The 20,333-nt window shown below is 39.2% G+C and overlaps 1 protein-coding gene across 1 annotated transcript in view; it reads left to right on the forward strand.

Moving 5' to 3' along the window:
- Positions 1-5,001: 5,001 nt before the first annotated feature.
- The window catches only part of STX12 (syntaxin 12), a 32,312-nt gene continuing 16,980 nt past the window's right edge, over positions 5,002-20,333 (forward strand). Inside the window, exons 1-3 of the mRNA XM_032495632.1 lie at positions 5,002-5,253; positions 17,139-17,208; positions 18,765-18,864. Coding sequence (XP_032351523.1) covers positions 5,136-5,253; positions 17,139-17,208; positions 18,765-18,864 — 288 coding nt within the window. The 5' untranslated portion in view covers positions 5,002-5,135. The remainder of the gene's footprint in view (positions 5,254-17,138; positions 17,209-18,764; positions 18,865-20,333) is intronic.

The raw sequence follows: 20,333 nt of genomic DNA on the forward strand, positions 1-20,333 counted from the left end.
TACAATCTGCCACATAGGGAGTAGATTTTGGAACCAAACCAAATTCAAGAGAGTAAGGCAGAAGTTGCAACGTCTTTCATGGCCTATCTTCCGACATCACACTCCATCATTTCTGCAAACTCTGCTGGTTACAGAGGACAAATAACTGACACTATTCAATATGGCTAGACTACCCAGGCTCATATCAAGAGGCAGAATTATTGGGGTCCATCTTGGAAGCTGGCTACCACATTGAACTTTGGGCTATAAAATTGAATCTATATGAATCTCTGGATATTTAAGACAGGAATGAAAGTTGCCATTTTGGGGAAAGGAGTTCATATTAGTGGAATCAATCAGGACTTTGCCTGGTAGTGATTGGCAGGCTGTCACGGAAGCAGATTACCAATACTGTGTCATGCTGTGGTTAGCTCTGAATTCAGACTTCCCGCGTCTGAGTTCTGTCCCTGCTTACCTTAGGGTTGTTGTGAGGATTAAATAATATATGTAGAAGTCTCTAGAACAGTGCTAACAGAATGTACTCGATTTTGTAAGCTGCTACTATGAATGACTTCCACACGATCTACATTTTCCCTGTTTCTTGAGCGGGAAAATAACAAAGTGACAAATTAGAAACACACATCACAAGTATGTTCACCTGTTTTTTGCTTCCAAAGTTACTTTATCCCAAGATCACTTTTAGGCCACCAGAACACTCATGCAACCTACAACTTTTACATCTTTTTTTCAGATCCACACACAGCTCCTCTTGTGTGCTACTTCATTGTACTGATCCTTGGAGTGCCATTTTTTTAAAGTTTAATAAGATATAATTTGCATATAGTAAAACTTATCCTTCTTAGTCTATAGATCAAAGAATTTTAATGGATGTATGCAGTGTACAATCACTGCAATCAAGATATGGAACATTTCCACCAGCCCCAAAACTTCCCTTGTGCCCTTTGGCAGTCAATCTCCTTCCCCAACTCCAGCCCCCAGCAACTCTTAATCTGATTTCTATCAAATGGTATGTAGCCTTTTGTGTCTGACTTCTTCCATTTAGCGTGTGCTATTGAGATTCATCCATTTTGTTGCATGTCTCAGTAATTTATTCTGTGTTTCAGTAGTTTGTTCCTTTTTATAGCTAAACAGCTTTCCATTGGATGGATGTACCACAATCTGTTTATCTATTCTGCAGCTGATGGACATTTGAGTTATTTTTAGTTTTTGGTTACTATGAATCAAGCTGACTTAAACATTTGTATGCAGGTCTTTACATGAACATGTGTTTTCATTTCTCTTGGGTAAACACCTAGGAGGGGATTGCCAGATTGCATGGTAAATTTATGTTTAATTTTCTACCTAACTGTTTTCCAAAGTGATTGTACAGTTTTGCATTTCTACTAGCAATATATGATCAGTGCTAATTTTAATGCAATCCTCTTTGCAAACTTCTTTGAATTTCTCCACTGACCCTTCCTTACATTCCCCAGAAAGCTTGACTTATTGGTAATGATGATACTTTATTTTTTTTTAGTATGAAAAATTTACTGAAGTATAGTGCGTATACAGAAGACACCCATCACAAGTATATGACTTGATGAATTTTCACAAAGTAAATACACTTATATAATCACTACTCAGATAAAGAAAGACTGCTACCAGCATTCCAAGAAGCCCACCTCATGTGCCCATTCCTATTCACTCCCTCTCTTCCTCAAAACTATGTACTATTCTGACTTTTTTGTTGTTCGTTGGTTTTTGTGGGGTGAGGTAATTTTAGGTTTAATTATTTATTCTTAGAGGAGATACTGGGGATTGAACCCAGGACCTCATGCATGCTAAGCATGTGCTCTACTACTTGAGATATACACTCCCCCTATTCTGCTAACAGATTAATTTTTCTGGTTTTGAACCTAATAAATACAAGATAATACAGAATGTATTCATTTTTGTCTGGCTTCCTTTGCTAGACATTATGTTTGGACAAGATCACCCACATTGTTCACATAGCAGTAGGCCATTTATTTTCATGCTCTATGATACTACAATTTATCCATCCTTCTGTTGATGGACATTTGGATTGCTTCCAGTCTGAAACTTGTGAAAGTAAATGCTCCTTTGGCCTGCTTTATAATAGCCTCAAACTGGAAAAAATCCAACTTGAATGATTATCAATAAGAGAATGGATAATCAAATTGTAGTAAAATCATATGATAAAGTACTACTCAGCAATAAAAAAACCCAAACCAAATATATGCGACATCATGGATAAATCTCAAGAACATTATGTTAACTGAAACAAGCCAAACACTAAAGAATACATAAAGTACGACCCTGTCTTGATGAAGTCTAAGAACAGGCAAAACTAATCTGTAATGATAAAAATCAGAAAGTGATTTCTGGGGATAAGCGGAATTGATTAGAAAGGAGCAGAGCTTGAGGAAATCTTCTGGGGTGATGATGAAAGTGTTTTATATCTCGATTTGGATGGTGGGTATATGAGTGTATATAAGTGCCCAAATCATTGAAATTAACACTTAATATCTGTGCATTTTATTGTTTGCAGTTATAACTCAATAAAAATTAATATAGAAAAATGCTGCATGTTCCTAAAAAATGCTACTATGAACATTCCTGTACTTGGTTTTTGGAACACATATGGATGGGTGCATATCTGTTGAGTATATAGTTTGGAGTAGAATTGCTGGGTCATAGAATATGTATGAATCACAGCTCTGCAACTTAATAGCTGCACGACATTGGGCAAGTACCCAGAACCTCTAGAGAACACCAGTTTCTTTATCTGCTACCAAGGAGCTAATCTCACCTTGATAGGTTCAAACCATGAAAACTGTTTTTGTCAATTAGCAAAAACATATAATGCTGAGAAACCTCATTTTCTACAAGTACAACTTATTCAGAAAATTTGCTATTTGAAGTATCAGTAAGAATGGAATATTCCATTCTTGCCTGGAGGATCTGAGTAACTTTGACACAGAGAAGTAGCCTCAATTTCCAACCCAGGTGCAGAGCTTCAGATAAGGGGTTTCCAGATACAGCATTCCACATTTAGCTTCACATTGTAGTTTCCAAGGAAACAGGATCCTGAGTCCTCTTGCTAGCTCAGGCCTGATGATAATCCCTTTACACATAGCCTGGTGTGCTTTGAGGCTATCAGAAACATTGCTTCTTTTATATTTTACCTACACTCCATCTTTCCAAATCCTAGAATAATTCTATCTTTTCCTGTGCTTGGTGAGATGCCCCATGATTCTTCTGGTGTGCAGTCCCCCTTGCAGCATTAAGTTAATAAACCTAACTTTGTCAGACAACAGGTGGTCTTTATCAGATGGGCTTTATTTTGGGGATGGCTGATAACTTAATAAAAAAGTGTGTTCACAATGCCTGGATGGGCCTTTAAGAAACTGCAGTTTTAAAAAATTATTTGTATATAAATTCAACAAATGTTCATTTGACATCTAGTATTTGCAAGGCACAAATGTATTGCTATGAGACACAGCACAAGATAGCCAAGGCACAGATGGCAAACCACTTTTTTATTTTAGATGGAGATAGAAACTAACAATAACAACCACCACTCTCTCTTCAATCCTAGGAGAAAAATGCCTTTACTGAACTTCACTTTAAATAGAGTCAAATATAAATGAAAATATTCTCAAGACTACTTTATAGGTAAAAAGTACAATTGACATGATTTGCTGTAAGATATGACATTAAAGTATAGATTCTAAGAAATGGTAGGGTGTTAATAACCAGAATGAGAGCTCCCAAATGGCATCTGTCCCCTTCTAAAGAGGAAAAAAAATGCTCTTATAAATGCTCCAACGAAAAATAGAGAGAGCCTTGCTTACAAAAGCTCTAAGGCTGAATACAGGCTCAGTCACCCGTTTGGGGTCCCCTCCCACACAGGCAAGCAGCTTCCTCTCTTGGCCATTCCCCAGAGATTGTAAAGCAGATTGGGACGAGGTGGGGTGAAGAACACAGGAAACAAACTGCCAGTTCCCCTTCATTACTCTCTATCTTGAGCGCCTCTGAAACCAAAATCCTACCCATGTCTTTCCATTTACCATATACTCACAAAATGCAGTCTTCTCTGGGAACATTGAGGTCATACACTCCAAATTACTTTACGTAATGATTTAAAATTTTTGAAAGTCTAGTTCTCCAAGAAACCTTGGTTAGGGACAGATTCAGGTGGAGAATGAATCTGGTAATATTCACTTGAGAATGCGTTTTAGGGAAGTAGCGAGGTGACAGTAGAATTAGCTTAGCGTTTGGGTTCTGCAGTCAGATCTCAGAAAAGCAAATTAATCTCTGTGGTCTTAATTTTATCAACTGTAAAAGGAAAAATAAGAACGTTTACTTTGTCAACTTACTTTACTTAAGCATTTAAAAAATTCATTGTCCATTATCTGGTCTGAAGGTAAAAATACAGTTAGACTATTGTCCCTTGCTGCGAAAGAGCTTATGAACAACTGAATTGCAGTGAGATGTCACGCATAAAACATGCTCAATAAATATTTTCATTATTATCATCATTTTATTTTTTCGACTAGAAAAGGGGTGGAGGCAGGAATGAAAGTGATTTGTAAACCGTAGAAGTGCTCCACAAATCCCACCAAAGCCCTAGAGGATGGAATTAGAGACAGGAATTTTAGGAGTTTGGTTACGAATCTGAGTTTAAAGGTCGTCGAATTCTCCATATTTGGGCCTGAATTCTCGGAATAGAACAGAATAAGATGTTAGGGCTGAAATCATCTGGTACAATTTTACACTAATCGAAAATTCCTGCCTTCTGTCACTGTGCCCTGGCGAAAAACAACACCGCCACCGTAGATCCTCCAACCCGAGCCCCAGCGAAGTGACGTCACTGCCCCGCCCCGCACCCCCAAGACCCAGGGCGTCAAGTCTCTAAAGTACGGTCCCTGGTACCAGTTCCAGCGGCGCCTGCGCCTTGCGGGGCGGGGCGGGGCGAGGCTGACGCGTGCGCGCTGCGTGGAGGCTAGTGCGCACGCAGCTTCATCCCCTTCCCCGCCTTTCTCTTCCCGATTCTCTGTCAGCCTGCGGGTCGGGTCTGGCGGCTGCTTCCGGTGGGAGCGCGGTGCAGGGCGAGTCGGTCTCCGCTCCTCGTCATGTCCTACGGTCCCTTAGACATGTACCGGAACCCGGGGGCCTCGGGGCCCCCGCTCCGGGACTTCAACAGCATCATCCAAACGTGCAGTGGCAACATCCAGCGGATCAGCCAAGCCAGTGAGCCGGGGACAGGGCTGGGAGGCGGGGGCCGTCCCGGGGACAGGCCTGGGTGAGGCTGCCGGGACGCGGAGCCCGGCCTGGGCTACCGCCAAAGCCACACCTGAGGCCGTCTCGGGCGCTCCACTCTGGGTGCGGCGGGCTGCCATCTCAGAGGCTGCCAGGCCCAGGCTCCCCGAGGGTCCTGAGCCCCAGCTGATGCTCTAGTTTCTTCTCAGGAGTTCTGCCCTTACGGTGTTGGTGTCAGGACAGTAGTCCTGACAGCTCCAGGGTGGGAGGGTGTGTGTGTGTTTGTGTGTTTGTGTCCGCCCGCCCGCCCGTCTGTCCTCTCGAGAGCAGTGAGTGAGTTGACTTGGCGCAGTGGTCAGCCGAGTTTTTCCTGTCATCTGCCTTCCTCCACCCACCTCTCTTTCCTCTTGGGCCAGTTTGGTCAGGAGTTGTTTACTGATTTAGACTTTACATTGTGCTCAGCTTCTGGCTCCTTGGAAGTCAGCGGCTTTCAATTAAGGAAAGAGGAGAGTGCATGTATTTTGGTGACATTAATACAGTTCTTCCTGTAATGAATTTGGAAATCGGATACAATGATTTGTATTCGAAGGGTGAGATGACTTCTGCTTCAATAAAGAAAATTCACCAAAAATATGTCAATTTACATTATTTTGTCTTTTGTAGCAAAGGGTTTGTGTGTATTTTTGGATTTCAAGGCTTTTGTTTTCCTTCCCTGTTTAGTTATACTTGAACAAACATGATACACAGAGAAGCTCAGAAACTTGGCCACAGTCCCATAGCAAGTAAGACATGTTAGAGTTGGTGGTGAATTTCAGAAATGTCATTGCTTGTCTTAAAATTCCCTCCCCACCATTAGGGTCGAATGAGATTGTAGTTGAATGAGTCAAATACAGGCTGTTTCTTGTGCCTGAAAATCAGCTCAAAGCCTTATAGACAGGAGGTCAGCAGCAGCAACTGCTTAGAAAGAATGGTATCATCATCCTTGTTGTTTATTATTGTGTTTTTGTGAGCTTGGCTGTACCCTGCTAATAGGTGGAACTAGCTGGTCCTGAATTACAATTATGTTCTATATTTTAAAGAACAATTTATCACTTTGCTTTTAAAATTTAAATTTATAATATTGAATTGGAGGGGGGAAAAGTTTCTGATGGAAAGTGTTTGAGCCTGAGTACTCTGGAAGTGCAAAGAAGAATATGTGGTCTGTTAAACTCAGAAATTTAAAACAAAAATGAATATGACCACTGGTTAGAAAGTGTAGTACTTTGAGTTCAAATTTCCTTTTGTGAGGGAGTTGTAATACAGGTGATATCAGAAAATTCTGGTTCAAGGCCAAAAGTTTCTTGTTGAGGCCAAATCTGATTTTAAGGTCTATTTGTGAAATGTTCACTCTATGTGTATTTTTTTGAGTACCAGGCATGTAGTATATATAGGAACTGGCATGGATTCTTTCAACAGGGAGCCTGTGGTATACATAACAACTGAAATATAAAGTTGAAAGGGATCGATACTGTAGAAGAGATATAATAAAATTAGATAGCTACTCAGAGGAGAGAGATACTATTTTCACTTGGGAAGGACCAGGGAAGGCATTATGTCATTTGAGATCGGTCTGGAAAGATAGTGCAAAGGATTTGAACTTTTGACAGTAAAGAAAGAAGAGCATTCCAGGAGGAAATAAAATGAACAAGGGCATGTTATTGGGAAAGCATGAGGTGTACACAGAAGCAGAGTGATTTAATTTGGCTAAAGTAGTGGATTCCAGAAAATAGTGGAAAATAGGATGGGAAAGGTAAGGCGGAGCCCAAGCATGAAGGGCTTTAAGTGTCAAACTAGGGGGGTTTGGACTTAATTCTTTAGAAATGTATAAATTGAGTTGGAAGAGAGAGACTGAAATCAGAGACATCAGTCAGGAACTGAAAATGAAAAGAAGGAAGGCAAGGATAGGAGAGGTATCTTTGGTGATAGAATTGATAAGATTTAGTTGTTGATTAAGCATCAGGCTCAAGGGATGATTAGAGACAACTATTAATAACATTAATAGCTGACATTGGTATATACTGTGTGCTGGGCAATATAAGTGTTTTACATGCATTGTCTTAATTTTGAAACAACCCTCTGAAGTAATTAACCAATATTATTTCTTTTTATGGGTTAGGAGACAGGCTGAGAAAGTTTAAATAATTGCCCAGATAGCAAATGGCAAAACCTAAATTTGAAACCAGATCTCTTATGACCAGCAATTAGCCTTTTTATAATTTTTAATTAATATTACACTTTTGTAGCAGTTAATACTTCAACAATTTACAAGTGCCTTTTTTCCCCCTACCTTCATAGGAAACTATGGAGAATACCTGAGGCTATGGAATTTTCTCTTCTTGTGGTGTGCCTACCTCTCCTGCTAGGTTGTTAGTTCCTTTGAAGAATGGAACATGGCTTATTCATCTTTTTATACCTAGTACTTACTTCAGACCCAAACATGTGATAGATTCATTCATTCACTGTTCAAGAAATATTCTTTGAGCACCTGCTATGCACTGGGGATGGAGTGGTAAGACACAAAATCCCTTCCCTGGTAGCATGTGTATGTGTGTGTGTGTACATATATACACACATATGCATACATATACATATTTAAATAATATTGAATAATGATAAGTGCTATGAAGAAAAATAAAGCAAGGTAAGCAGAGAGAGACTAAGGAGAGAAAGAGGGTGGGTGTGTTATATTTTAGATCAGTTGGTCAAGGAAAGCCTTTTTGAGGAGGTGATGTGTGTGTAGACACCTGAATGAAGTGGGGGAGGGAGCCATGTGAGTAGCTGGGGGTATTCTAGGCAGAGGGAATAGTAAGAGCAAAAACCTCGGTGTGTTCAAAGAATAGCAAGGAGGCTCGTGTGGCAGGACTGCATTTAGAGAAGGGGAATTTCGTAGGAAAAGAGGCCAGAGAGGTAAGTCAGAGATCATATCATACAGTAGGGTCTTGATGCTTAATAAATTGTATTTAGTAGATTTGAATGAATAAGGTTTTTCTACCATCTTGGACCTTTTCCTGCCTTATTTACCTTGTGCTGTGTGTGGTTCCTCCCTCATCTTGTGACCCTAAGCAGTGTGAGTTGGAATTTCTTCCCTTGGGATTGTTACATCAGCACTAGGAATTTGAAATTAGTGGGATGACATTGCTTCTACCCAGTTATCAGGCTAGTGCCCATCCCCTAGACATGGCCAGCATACCTAAGTATGCAGTCTAAATGTGAGCTCCCAGACATATACCCACATCTGTATAGTCCTGCAGGGACCTGTAGCCATTGAAAATTTGAGAGAATAGCTATTCTTTTTTCTCAGTTGTTGAGCCACAGACATAGGTTTGGAATTGCTGAGCGTTATCAGCCTGAAATACGGCAGGCCCCTGCGTGTGTTGTTACAGGTACAGCTAAGGTGGACTGCCTGGTGCAAAGGGTTGTTATCCGTATGTGTGGGCTACAGAACAATGTTTGACTCTGCCTATTGTGGAATGAAGGGTCTGGGCAAGTATTGCTGAGGTAGATAAAGGAAATAACCTATCAGGCTCCAAGTTATCCCTGAAGAGATTAAAGAATAGCATTTCTGTCCTTTAATGTTGCTAATTTATTGATATGATTTTGTTTACTACTGAAATAAAAGGCAGTTGAACTCTTAAAGCTATTACTGTGAAACCCTGTGGGTTGTTCTTTCAAAGTCATTTTCATATTGGCCCCTTGCTCTTTATTTCATTGCCACCCTCGTAAGTCTTCATGATCTCAGTATCTGCATTCCAGCAGCATGTGTTCAGTGTCTCTGTTCCCATTCCAGTTCATCCTGATCATGCTATCAGCATTGTGTCCAAAGTCCTGTTTTCATTATATCACTCACCTCAAGAGCCTGCGGTGGTTCCCTGTTGTCTGCTGCATCAGATCTTAAGATGCCACCTTGCTTGCACTCTGTCATGTTAACCCAAATTCGTCGTATTTTCTACCTCACCCTTTGCTACGGGCAGGCTATTTTTCTTAATATCCCTAAACACGCCAAGGTTTTTGCTCCCAAGGTTTTGCTCATTCTGGTCCTCCTTTCTTTAATCTTTCCCTACCTCACTAGCTCCCTAAATTATACAAATCCTTTGAGTTGTGCTTAAATCCTGCCCCTGTAACTAAGCCTTCCTTTGCTTTTGAAAGAGGATGAAGTCAGAAAGAACTTGGATTTTAACCTCAGCAGATCTGTGACTGAGTCCTTGCTTCTCTGTGTAGTTCTGTTAACCTTGGGCAAGCTAGTTCCCCTCTTTGTCTGTTACTCTATCTGTAAAATGAATGGTATGGTTAAAATGGGATGTTTGAAAGTGCCTAGGTTAGTGCCTGGCACATAGTAGGCATTCAGTAAATGGTGATATTATTGGTTGAGTCCCCTGCCTCACTGTAGTTTAGTAGATAAGTGAGCAGGCTCAGGAGTCAGACTACCTGGATTTGAGTCCCAGATCTGCTTCTTACTTGCTGTGTAAACATACTGCTATTTCTCAATTTCCTCATCTATAAAATGGAGTTAATAATAATCTCTACCTGATAGGATTGTGAGAATTAAATCAGGTAATTTATGTAAAGTGCTTAAAACAGTGCCCGCGACATCAAGTGTTTAAGAAATGTTAGCTATTGTTTTTTTCTTTGAATTTTCAAGCAGTTCCCTTTAACAGTTTAGCACTTACTTTAATCTATATTCTTTAATTCATGTTTTTTGACCTTGTCATTCCAACTGAGAGATCACTATTAGTTTTGTGGGGACAGCGACCATGCGTTGTACAATTCTCTTCAGCTTCAGTGCCTGGCACAGCAGTGGCTATGTAGTTGGCCTTCACTATGTACTTAATTGATTTTATCATCACTAAGTGCATTTTTCGTGGTCTTGAGTTTGATAATAATAGCTATCCTTAATTGAGTTCTTTTGAGTGCCAGACACTGTTCTAAATTTAGCTTCTTATTATCTTATTTCATCCTCACAACAACCACATGAGGGTTCTCTTGTTAGTCCCGTTTTTAGGTGAGGAAACTGAGGCACAGAGGAGTGGAACCTTTTCCTAGGAAGTGGTAGAACCAGGAATAACACACGGGCAGTCTTAATTCACAATCTTTGCTCTTAATCATTAGATATTCTATCACTGGTACGGTAAATAGAAGATTATACCTTTGATATTTAGTACACAAGTTCACTTTAGTTTATATATATACAGATATGTATATTTTAATTCACTTTAGCTTAGAGCTTTACTATTATAGTATAGTAGCTACTTTTAAAAGTCAGGTCAATGTGTTAAAAATTAAGAGGCAAGAAAATATGGCAGTTGTTTAGAATGAAAAAAAAGTCAGGTCATTTTCATCGTAGCTATGCAAAAACAATGTAAACCTAATTTTCAGAGTAAGACGCTGAGATACCTTCACTGTCATAATTGTCACATAGCTATCATCTTCTCATTTGATGTAAGTAATGTTTTTTCTTTGAATTTGTATTTGTTTAATATACTGAATTAGAGCATTAGAATCTGTTAAGTGAAGAAATTTTTATCTGTATGGTAGTTGCTTTCGATATGACTAGACTTTGATTTGGATTAAGGTTCATTTGGAGATTCAGATTTTGCTTAATGCTGATATCAGCTAAAAGCACATAAAGAATGTTCAGCTTAGAGTAGTTCCTAGTGTGAAAGTCAGCTGTAATGTGCAATGAGTTGATTTGCTTTGTAGTCTTTTAAAAGTTTTAGCCAGGACATGCTTTTAAAAATGAGAGGTCAAGGTGGGGTGGATATAGCTCAGTGGTAGACTGTGTGCTTAGTATGCACAAGGTCCTGGGTTCAATACCCAGTACCTCCATTAAGAAAATAAATAAATAAATAAAACTACCCCACCCCCAAAAAGTAGAAATTTAAAAAAAAGACAGATTAAAAAAATTCTTCTGTAGAGCACAAGGGGCTGAATTCAATGTCTTGTAGTAACCTTTAATGAAAAAGAATATGAAAATGAATACACACACACACACACACACACACACACACACACACACGACTGGGACATTGTGCTTACACCAGAAATCGACACATTGTAACTGACTGTACTTCAATAAAAAAAAAATTAATTTAAAAAAGTGAGAGGTCAGTGATAGGAGAAATTGAGGCCTAGTTTTAAAAGTAACAAAATTGCTTACACAAACTGAAAGTCTGGTCTTTACATTTGACCTAGTTGTCTGGTTCCCAGGATTATGCAGCATTTCAGAGAGGATAGATACCCAATTATTTTCATCCAAAATGTAACAAATCAGTCTAAAGTAAAGCTTTTGTTTACTAGAATGCTTAGAAAAGGAGTTTCTCATTAACCAAGCTGACCACAAAACCCTTTTAGATTCAAACCATTTTGATAAAAATCGTTTAAAAAGTATCACTTTACTGTTTGACATTTTAAGCACATTCAAGTGAAAATAAGTGTATATGTAAACATTTTATTTCTTTTTCTGCTTTAGGTTTATTAAAGGATACGGTTTTCAGTTGTAAAATAGATGGGTCATTGAGTTACTGTTTTTGAATAAATCCTGATATAGGTGGTCATGGAGGGCAGTATACAAAAAATTCTGCTGCTTTGGGTTCCAGTAAACTAAGACACTACTGCTCTTACTATTTGAGGTTTGGGGCATCTGATACATGAATCTTGCTGAAAACTTTTAGGAAAATATCTTAATATTCAGGAATTTTGATAGAATTGATAGAGACTAGAATTAATTCTGGTGCTTAGCTAGCGAGCAGGTGCCCTTATAAAGTCCTTGCACTCCCCTGCCTGCCACACACCTCCCACCCCCACTCCCTGCCTCCCACCACTCCATCCCAACTCAGATAATCGCAGCAAACAAAAGAAGTCAGAAAAGTCTAGGTGAAAAAAAGTTCTTAGCTGAGAATACACAAACAACAGCTGAATTTTAATTGATTTTCCCCCCATAGTCTATAAAATCCCCATTGCTCTCTAGGGTATTTAGTAAGTTTTAACAGATGATTAATAACTTGAAACTTTGACGTATGTCTAGCGTTTCTAAGGAGAGTGCTCTATATAAAGACGGTAAGATGAGATTGGTTTCTTAGAACTACCACACTGGTAACATTTACCTTTATGTGTCACCCTATATTCAACCAACTATTTTCTGGAGGGGTGTGTATGTGTGTGTGGTTATGGAGTACAAAAATGAGTAGAATGTGGTCTCTGCCCTCCAGAGGCATATAGTCAGTCCAGTTCCATTCGTACATGGGTGGAGTCTCTATAAGCCAAACTCTGGCTTACGAAAATACCACTTGGTTACACAGCATCATTCTGGAATTAGAGCTTCTTCATTATTGTTGAATTTTAGCACCAAGCAGTGGTGCGAGTACTTAGAGATCATTTAGTCCTTACATAGTTGTAAAAATTTAATGAGGGAAAAAGCCCCACCCACACAAATAGTAAGTACTGTGACAAATAGTAAGTACTCAATATGTGTTAATTAAACCTGAATATCATATACAATTGGTGAAAAGAGACCCAGCAACATGAAATGACTTGCCGGGTGCCATACATCTAGTTAGTGGTCATCTCTGGTTTGGAGTTTAGGTCTCACTGTTCTTAGCTTGTGTTCATATCTTCTGCCTTAAAGGAAGCAGCATGACATAAAACAGAAGCTAACTCAACTAATCAGCGATTATTTATTACCCACTGGGTGCCTGGCACTCTGCTGGACTGTGGTGAGTACACAGGAACAGTCCCACAGGTGGGAGGGAGTTGGGGGAGGGAGCAGATAAAAGCAAGGACATCAGCCTTTGTGGAGCAGAGAGCTACTAAGTTAGAGAGGTATCCACTAAGCAAGGTGGGGCTACGTGGAACACCGGGAAATGGAGGCCTGTTCTCTGTCACTGCGTTCTGTGCATTTCCTTTAAGCGTCAGCCTTTTGAGAGAACATAATGAGGCATAAAGAATATAGCTAATGGAATCAGCCCTGGGTTTGAATTCTGGTTATTATGACACTCCACTCAAAACCATCAGTGGCTTTCCACTTCATTAAAATTCAGAGTCCTTGCTTTAGTTTACAAGGCCCTGTATAATCTGGCTCTGCTCTCGCTCTTGTGCACTCTAGCCACACTGGTCTCCTATTCCTCCATCACAACAAGTGCTCTTGCCCTGGGGACTTTGTGCTTAATACTCTGCTAGAAAGCTGCTCCCCCAGATATTTTTCATGACTTGATCTTTCACTTCCTTTAGGTTTCTCCTCTGTGTCACCTTATCTGAGGGGTCTTCTCTGATCACCCTGTGTAAACTAGTACCCTCTCCCTACCTCATCATTCCAGCCCTTATCTGAATTTATTTTTCTTTATAGCATTTATTACCACCAATATATGCTTATCTCTTTTCCTTAAAATGTAAGTTTGAAAGCAGTTATCTTCTAGAGCATATAACAGTGTAGCATATGTACTCTAAAGGAATGAATGAATTAATGAGTTCTGTAACAGTCATGAGCCTCATTGTGCCTGTCTGTAATACTGCTTATTTTAAGGGTTGTTGGAATCTAGTAAGATAATGCTTATCAGGTGTAAAGGAAAAACACTTCTCCCGTGTTTCCTCTACTCTCAATACCTCTGACACCAGATGTGTAGGTTTTCCACACAGCAAGTGGTTCTCAGATTCTCTGGGCATCAGTTGAGTGTCCTACACTTTAACTCAATTCTGACCCTGTTTACCTGGAGTTAGCATCAGATTCCGTAAGTTACGGGCATAGTCCTGTGAGACTCCTCTCACCTCACCTGCTTCAGATGCCAATGGTTAAGTCCCAGTTGTTACCAGTGGTCTATATTGGAGGTTCCCATAACCCCTTCCTTAGGTTTAGTTAGTTTGCTAGCAGCTCATGTAACTTAGGAAAACATTTACTTACTAGATTACTGGTTTATTATAGAAGGATACAATTCAGGAACATCCAGATGGAAGAGATTGCCTAGGTATGTAGGAAGAGGCGCATAACTTCCTTGCTCTCTCTGAGCCTGACACTCTCCCTGCATCTTCCTGTGTTCACCAATCAGGAAGCTCATCAAATCTAGTTCAAGAATTTATAGAGTTTAATCTTTTTGTTCCCCTCCCTCCTGCCATTCCCCTTCCCAAAGGTTGGGGGGTGGGGCTGAAATTTCCAACCTGCTAATCACTTGGTCTTTCTGGTGACTCACTCCACCTAACTAAGGCTATCAGGGGCCCTACTCTTAGTCACCTCAGTAGGTAAACTCAGTATGTTAAAAGGACCTCTTTATGAATAACAAAAGACACTCTTATCACTCACGAAATTCCAAGGGTTTTAGGGGCTCTGTGCCAAGAACTGGGGACAAATACCAAATATATTTTTTATTATACTACATCAAGTATGTATAGCCCAGTGTCTGGCACATGATGAATGCTCAGTAAGTGCTAATGTCTGTCCTCTTTCTGAAATTATTTGTATGGCCAAGGAGTTGATAGCTTTAGTGACATTCTGATTCCCACTTGACTTAAGAAGGACATTACACATCTTAGTGATGAAAAATGATTGTTTATATCTTATATAATGCTTTTTTTTTTTTTTTAGCAGAATGCAGTATATTACAGTGCTTACATTTTCCTATGGAACTAATAAGCTAAAAACCCTCATTTAATAGAATAGATGTATTTTAGGAAAGGCAGCTTTTTAAACAAATGAGTTCTGTATTTCTGTTATAAAATTGGAGTTACATTTTTGCTTAAAGAAACATGGTCTTAAGATAAAATAATTTGTAATGTTACAAACCTATATGTTCTTGACTTTGGAAACTTTTGCTTAGTAATACCCATGACGACACAGTGATTTGGCCTAGGGAATGTTGACCTAAAACAAAGAGTCTACCAGATAATTCTCCAGCAAAGATGGGTTTATTCAGAATCAGCAGAGAACTGCAATTTGGGGTCTTCAATCACAGCAAGTCAAGTGTAAGTCTCCTTGGGGCAAGGGAAGAACACTTGTAAAGGGGGAAAAGGAAGTTGGAGGGAGCTATAGTAAACAAAGGGTCCATGGCTTTTCATTGGCTGAGAGGAGTCTTCTTCCTGTTGGTCTCTGCTGTTGTGGCAGTGTGTGAGAGCGCCCCCTTCTGGTCTCTCAACTCCATTTAATTGAAGTTTCTGTTTATTTATTAATTACAGGAGAAATAATTTGTACACACTGTTTCGGCCTAGGTTGTTCAGTTTCTAACTTAGGAGTAGGGTCACCCAGCAGTCATCTAGAAGATTTTGCCTGATCCTTGTTTCTCAATAGACTTAGAAGCTATTAACACATCAGTGTTTTTGTAAGGTAGCTGGTAGTTAATAAATTTTAGCTTGCCTTTTTACTGCTCTTGATGACCAAATTAGGGGCAAGGTTATGACTATGACCACCAAATTTTGTTATTTAAGGAGCACTCTATTGTAAGGAACAATTTTTACAATTCAAAATTCTAATAGGTGATGCTTCTTTTTCATTGGATATGGAAGCCTTGTATGTATATGATCCTATAATATATACAAATTATACAGTATACATTGGTTTCCTCATCTTGTTCCACTAAGCCAGTCATTTAGCAGTCTGGTATTTCACAAGTGAAACTTTGGCATTAATCCTGAAGGGATAGGAAAGATCCTTCACAAAGGAGACTGTCTTTTGGCCGGAGGAACCAAATCCCTATTGTGTTATATCATCTCTTAAAGTTCTAGTGAAACTTGAGGATATTGTACTTCCTCTGGGCAAAGAGTACTCTATTATTGTGTTCTGTATTCCAGCTACTTGCAATAGAAGACAGCGAATGCTCTTAAAATGCAAGCATGCAAACAGACAAACAAACAAAAAATCATACAGTAAAATTCCAGTGTCTATAAATGAATGATGAGTGAATGAATGAATAAATGAATAAATGAATAGACCTCCCTCCCCTCCCTGTCAGCCAGGACACAAGACATCAAGGGCTCTATTCCTGTTGTAAAAATCAGTGAGAGACAGGGGTGTTCAGATTCCCAGGCAGGCTGGTGTTAGTGTTCCTCCTTACTGATAGAAAATCAGTTCCTGTGGACCTCTGCTTTCCTAGTCCAGGACTAGGAGTTTAAACATCTAGGATTCAAACATGACCATCCCTAATCTTAGCAAAATATCTAGCAAAAAGGTAGAGTTATCTGAATAAAACCATACGCTATTTGTCTACAGACAGCATAGTTAAAAGAACACAGGCATTAGAGTCTGCTGTACCTGGGATTGAAATATTTTGCCCTGCTGCTTATGTGTACCCTTAGATAAGATACTTAACTTCTCTAAATTTATTTTCTCTTCTGCAGTATGAAGATACATCTACTTCAGGATGTTGCTATGAAAATTAATAAGATAATATATACAAAGCTCTTATATGTACCGAGCACATAGAGGTGCTCAGTTAGTGGTAACTTATTATTAATAATAAATGTACATTGTCTTTCCAAAACTTTTCTCTATAAAATTATTGCATATTAGTGGATTTAAATTTTTATTGTTGTGGATTAATATTTGGTATTACGGCCATTCCAAAAGTGATGAACATTTGAACCAGTGCCATGGGAAATCTGGCAAAATGTGAAAGTTCTTTGGGAGTGACGAACAAAACCACCACCCTCTACTTAGTGACATAGTTACTCTGTAGGAGAAAGGCATTCCTCATAAGTAGTTTTCAAAGGGAATATATATGCCAAGGTCTTGGTTATAGCATGCTTTCCAATAGTTATGTGTACTTATCTAGGAAATGGAGAGAGTCCAGTGATCTGAGAAGTAGGTGCTTATGATGAATTAATTTTTCTTTTTAATAAATCTTTTTTCCCCCTCTCCTCAGCTGCTCAGATAAAGAATTTGATGAGCCAACTAGGAACTAAGCAGGATTCAAGCAGGCTGCAGGAAAATCTGTGAGTACCTTCCTAACAAGGCTGGGATCTGTGAGGGCCCTTTGAGGACACACTTTATGTCCTTGCTGTCTGGCAGCTTCAGTTTCAGGCCTATGAAGTCAGAATGAGAGGCAGTAGAACATGAGGTAATAGCTGGATCTGCAAGAGGAGCAACAAAATACACTAATGGGTTGTGATCTCCATTGCCTCTCAAAGTCCTTGAACTCTGCTTCCTTCTTGCCTTAGGCAGTTTAGCAGAACAATTTAGGGAAGCAGAGAGGGAATCCCTACCACTCTAAAACTGCATTCTGCCTAAATGAGCTTTCTTGTTGGCAGAGGATTCATGATGATCTACAGAGCTTGTCTAATCTAGTTGGATTTCCAACTGTATATAATATTAGCAAAATGTATTCAGGATGACCCAAGGAGAGTGAGGGAGAGAATAGTGGACTGGTGGTGTGGACCTGAGATTCTTTTTATCACATCCTTCTTGATTCCATCTCTGCTTCTAGAAGTGCTGGTTTTCACCTTTAAAATATACTGGGCAATCTCCTAGACATTGTTAAGTGAAAGAATGACTTACTACTTTGGGCTTTTTCCAGGGAGATGTGAAATAGCTCTGGATATGTTAGTACTGTCTGGGGTGTTCGGGCTCCTGACTGACTCCCTCTTGGGGTTTATTTTGTTTTGTTTTGTTTTGACGTCCTCTGGGTTTTGACTCCCTTGGGTTTTTGTTTGTTTGTTATTTTGGAGACCCCTCTGCAGTGAAAAAACATTAATGATGAGTAATGTGGTTTCTCTGTCCTCCCTTAAAACCTTTGTAGAAATGGCCAGAGAAGAGGAAACCATGACTGAAAGGAGCTCTGTTTCCACTACCTTTCAATCCCATTTAAAATAGCACATTTTCTTCCCTTTTTAATTAACCTTCCCCCTCTACTCCTTACATTTTTTAAAAAATACAGTATAGGGCTTCTTTGTTTTGGAGGCAAGAGCCAGAAAGTGAAGCATAAAGGACAGGTAGGGAGCCAAGGATAAAGCTGAAAAAGCATCAGCTTCAGACAGGAACGTGGGAGCAGATCTTTGGAAGTTGTTCCCTAGGGTGGAAGCTGTGCTTCTAAGGCACATTCCATCCAACCCCCAGTGCCTGGATTCTGTTGCTAGTCAGTGGACTGTGACAGACAGTAATGATGCAGAACTCCTGGGCTTATCACTGTGAGAGTTTTGGGAGAGAGTTCAATGTGTTAAAACTATTAGATTGAGGTATGGGAGCAGTTGCTCTTGTATTTATATCAGAACTGCTGATACTGCGTTTCTTTTCTCCCCGTAGAGTTAAAATACCTAATCAGCAGGTTTCACTGAGGCAGGTTCTCTCTGCTTGTTAATATGAAGCCAACTTGACGTGAGTTTGACCAGATAGTATTTCTGGAATTTTCTTGTGAACCTGGACATCGAGGAACCCATTTCTTCAACTGTCCTTTCATCCCTTGCATCCTGAGACACTCTAAGGACAAACTGATACTAACTATAGCAGCTCTCAAGAAGTGAGAATATCCTGAAACATGTCTTTTCTCTCTTAGGCAGCAGTTACAACACTCTACAAATCAGCTTGCCAAGGAAACAAATGAATTACTGAAGGAATTAGGGTCCTTGCCCCTTCCTTTATCTACTTCAGAACAGGTTGGTATTTTCTGGGTTTATGGTTTATTTATGTGTTTTTTAATAAGAAAAGTCTTTGTTTTAATGGAAAGGCAGTGTGTGAAACAAGAATAAGTTGGCCTTTGGTGCTAGGTAGACCGTCTCTGAACCTCAATTTCCTTACCCATAAAATGGATAAGTGTCTGTTGTGACAACAGAAAAGATGTATGTGCCAGACCTTGCAAAGTGCCTGGCATTTAGTAGGTACTTGGTATGTGGTGGCTGTGGCTATTGTTAGTAATACTATATTAATACATTAGTAAAATGGGTTTAACTGAAGAAGAATCTCAATGTTTACATCTTATTGGGGTTTGACTAGCAGCTTTATGCTTTTAGGCTTGATCCTAGTTTGTTTTGTATCCAGTATCTATAAGTTTCAAGCAAATGTCTTTTATATTTTGTAGTCCCTTTCATGTTCCATCATGAGTCATTTACAGGTCTCAGGTTGAGGAAATGCTCAGGGGAAAAGATTTCTCTTTTCAAGACATTTTCTTCAGTGTTCATTTAAATCCTTTAAAAACACAATTTTTACTGAAATTCATTGTTCTCTTGACGTGTCATGCCTTTTCTCCTCACATTTCTGAAGTCAGATATGCCTCCTCCAATTGTGGCTTGACTTTTTAACCTATTATTCGTGGTCTGCCTCAAATCCTCTCAGGACAAAACCCTTCTCCATCTGTCTTAGCCTATTGTGATTCCATTTCATTTTTAGCTTCTACACCATTTATGGGAACATTTGACTTACATTGCTTTTTATTACTGAATTTTTTTTATGATGATATCCTATCTCTGATTGCTGTAAAGATGAAACCTACCACTTCCCTATCCCAGGTTGTCTGTGAATTGTGGCTGTTGGAACATAAAATAATTTTAGTGTGTTGTGATCATCATTTTTAAAAAATGAAACAGAGTAGAAATATTAGTGTGTGTAACCATGTAATAAGGGTAAAGGTTGTTACATGAAACTTGTTGCATACATATATGTATTTTTGGTACTAGGTTAAGATTTCATTCTTATTCTGTCTCCATCAAAAAAAGTTTGAAAATCATCAGTTTAACCCATACCTGGCAAGCTGTTTAATGAAATACATGTTCAGTCTTTGGAGTTTTGCTTCTGCCCCTGCACAAAAGAAAGGAACCAAAACTAGGAGCTTTGTCATCTGCTACAAAGTACTAACCTTAATGTAATCCCCTGTGTCTATCCATATATGTGTGTTTTAGTTGATGCTCATGCTGATATTTCGATTATGGACTGGTTCCCCCTTAACATCCATTATCTCAAAATTGTTCTCAAATCATCCTTTTCCTCCTCCCAGCTGTGCACTTAGGAAATACACACTTGTAGATAGTTTTAGTAGTAATAAAAAGGGAGTCTATGAGTCTGATGTAAACAGTATTGAAGGTACTTAAGTGTTAAATAGTAGCCTAAGCAAAATATCAATAGAAAGTTA

The sequence above is a fragment of the Camelus ferus genome, chromosome 13, assembly GCF_009834535.1.
Source record: "Camelus ferus isolate YT-003-E chromosome 13, BCGSAC_Cfer_1.0, whole genome shotgun sequence".
Taxonomy (NCBI): Eukaryota; Metazoa; Chordata; class Mammalia; order Artiodactyla; family Camelidae; genus Camelus; species Camelus ferus.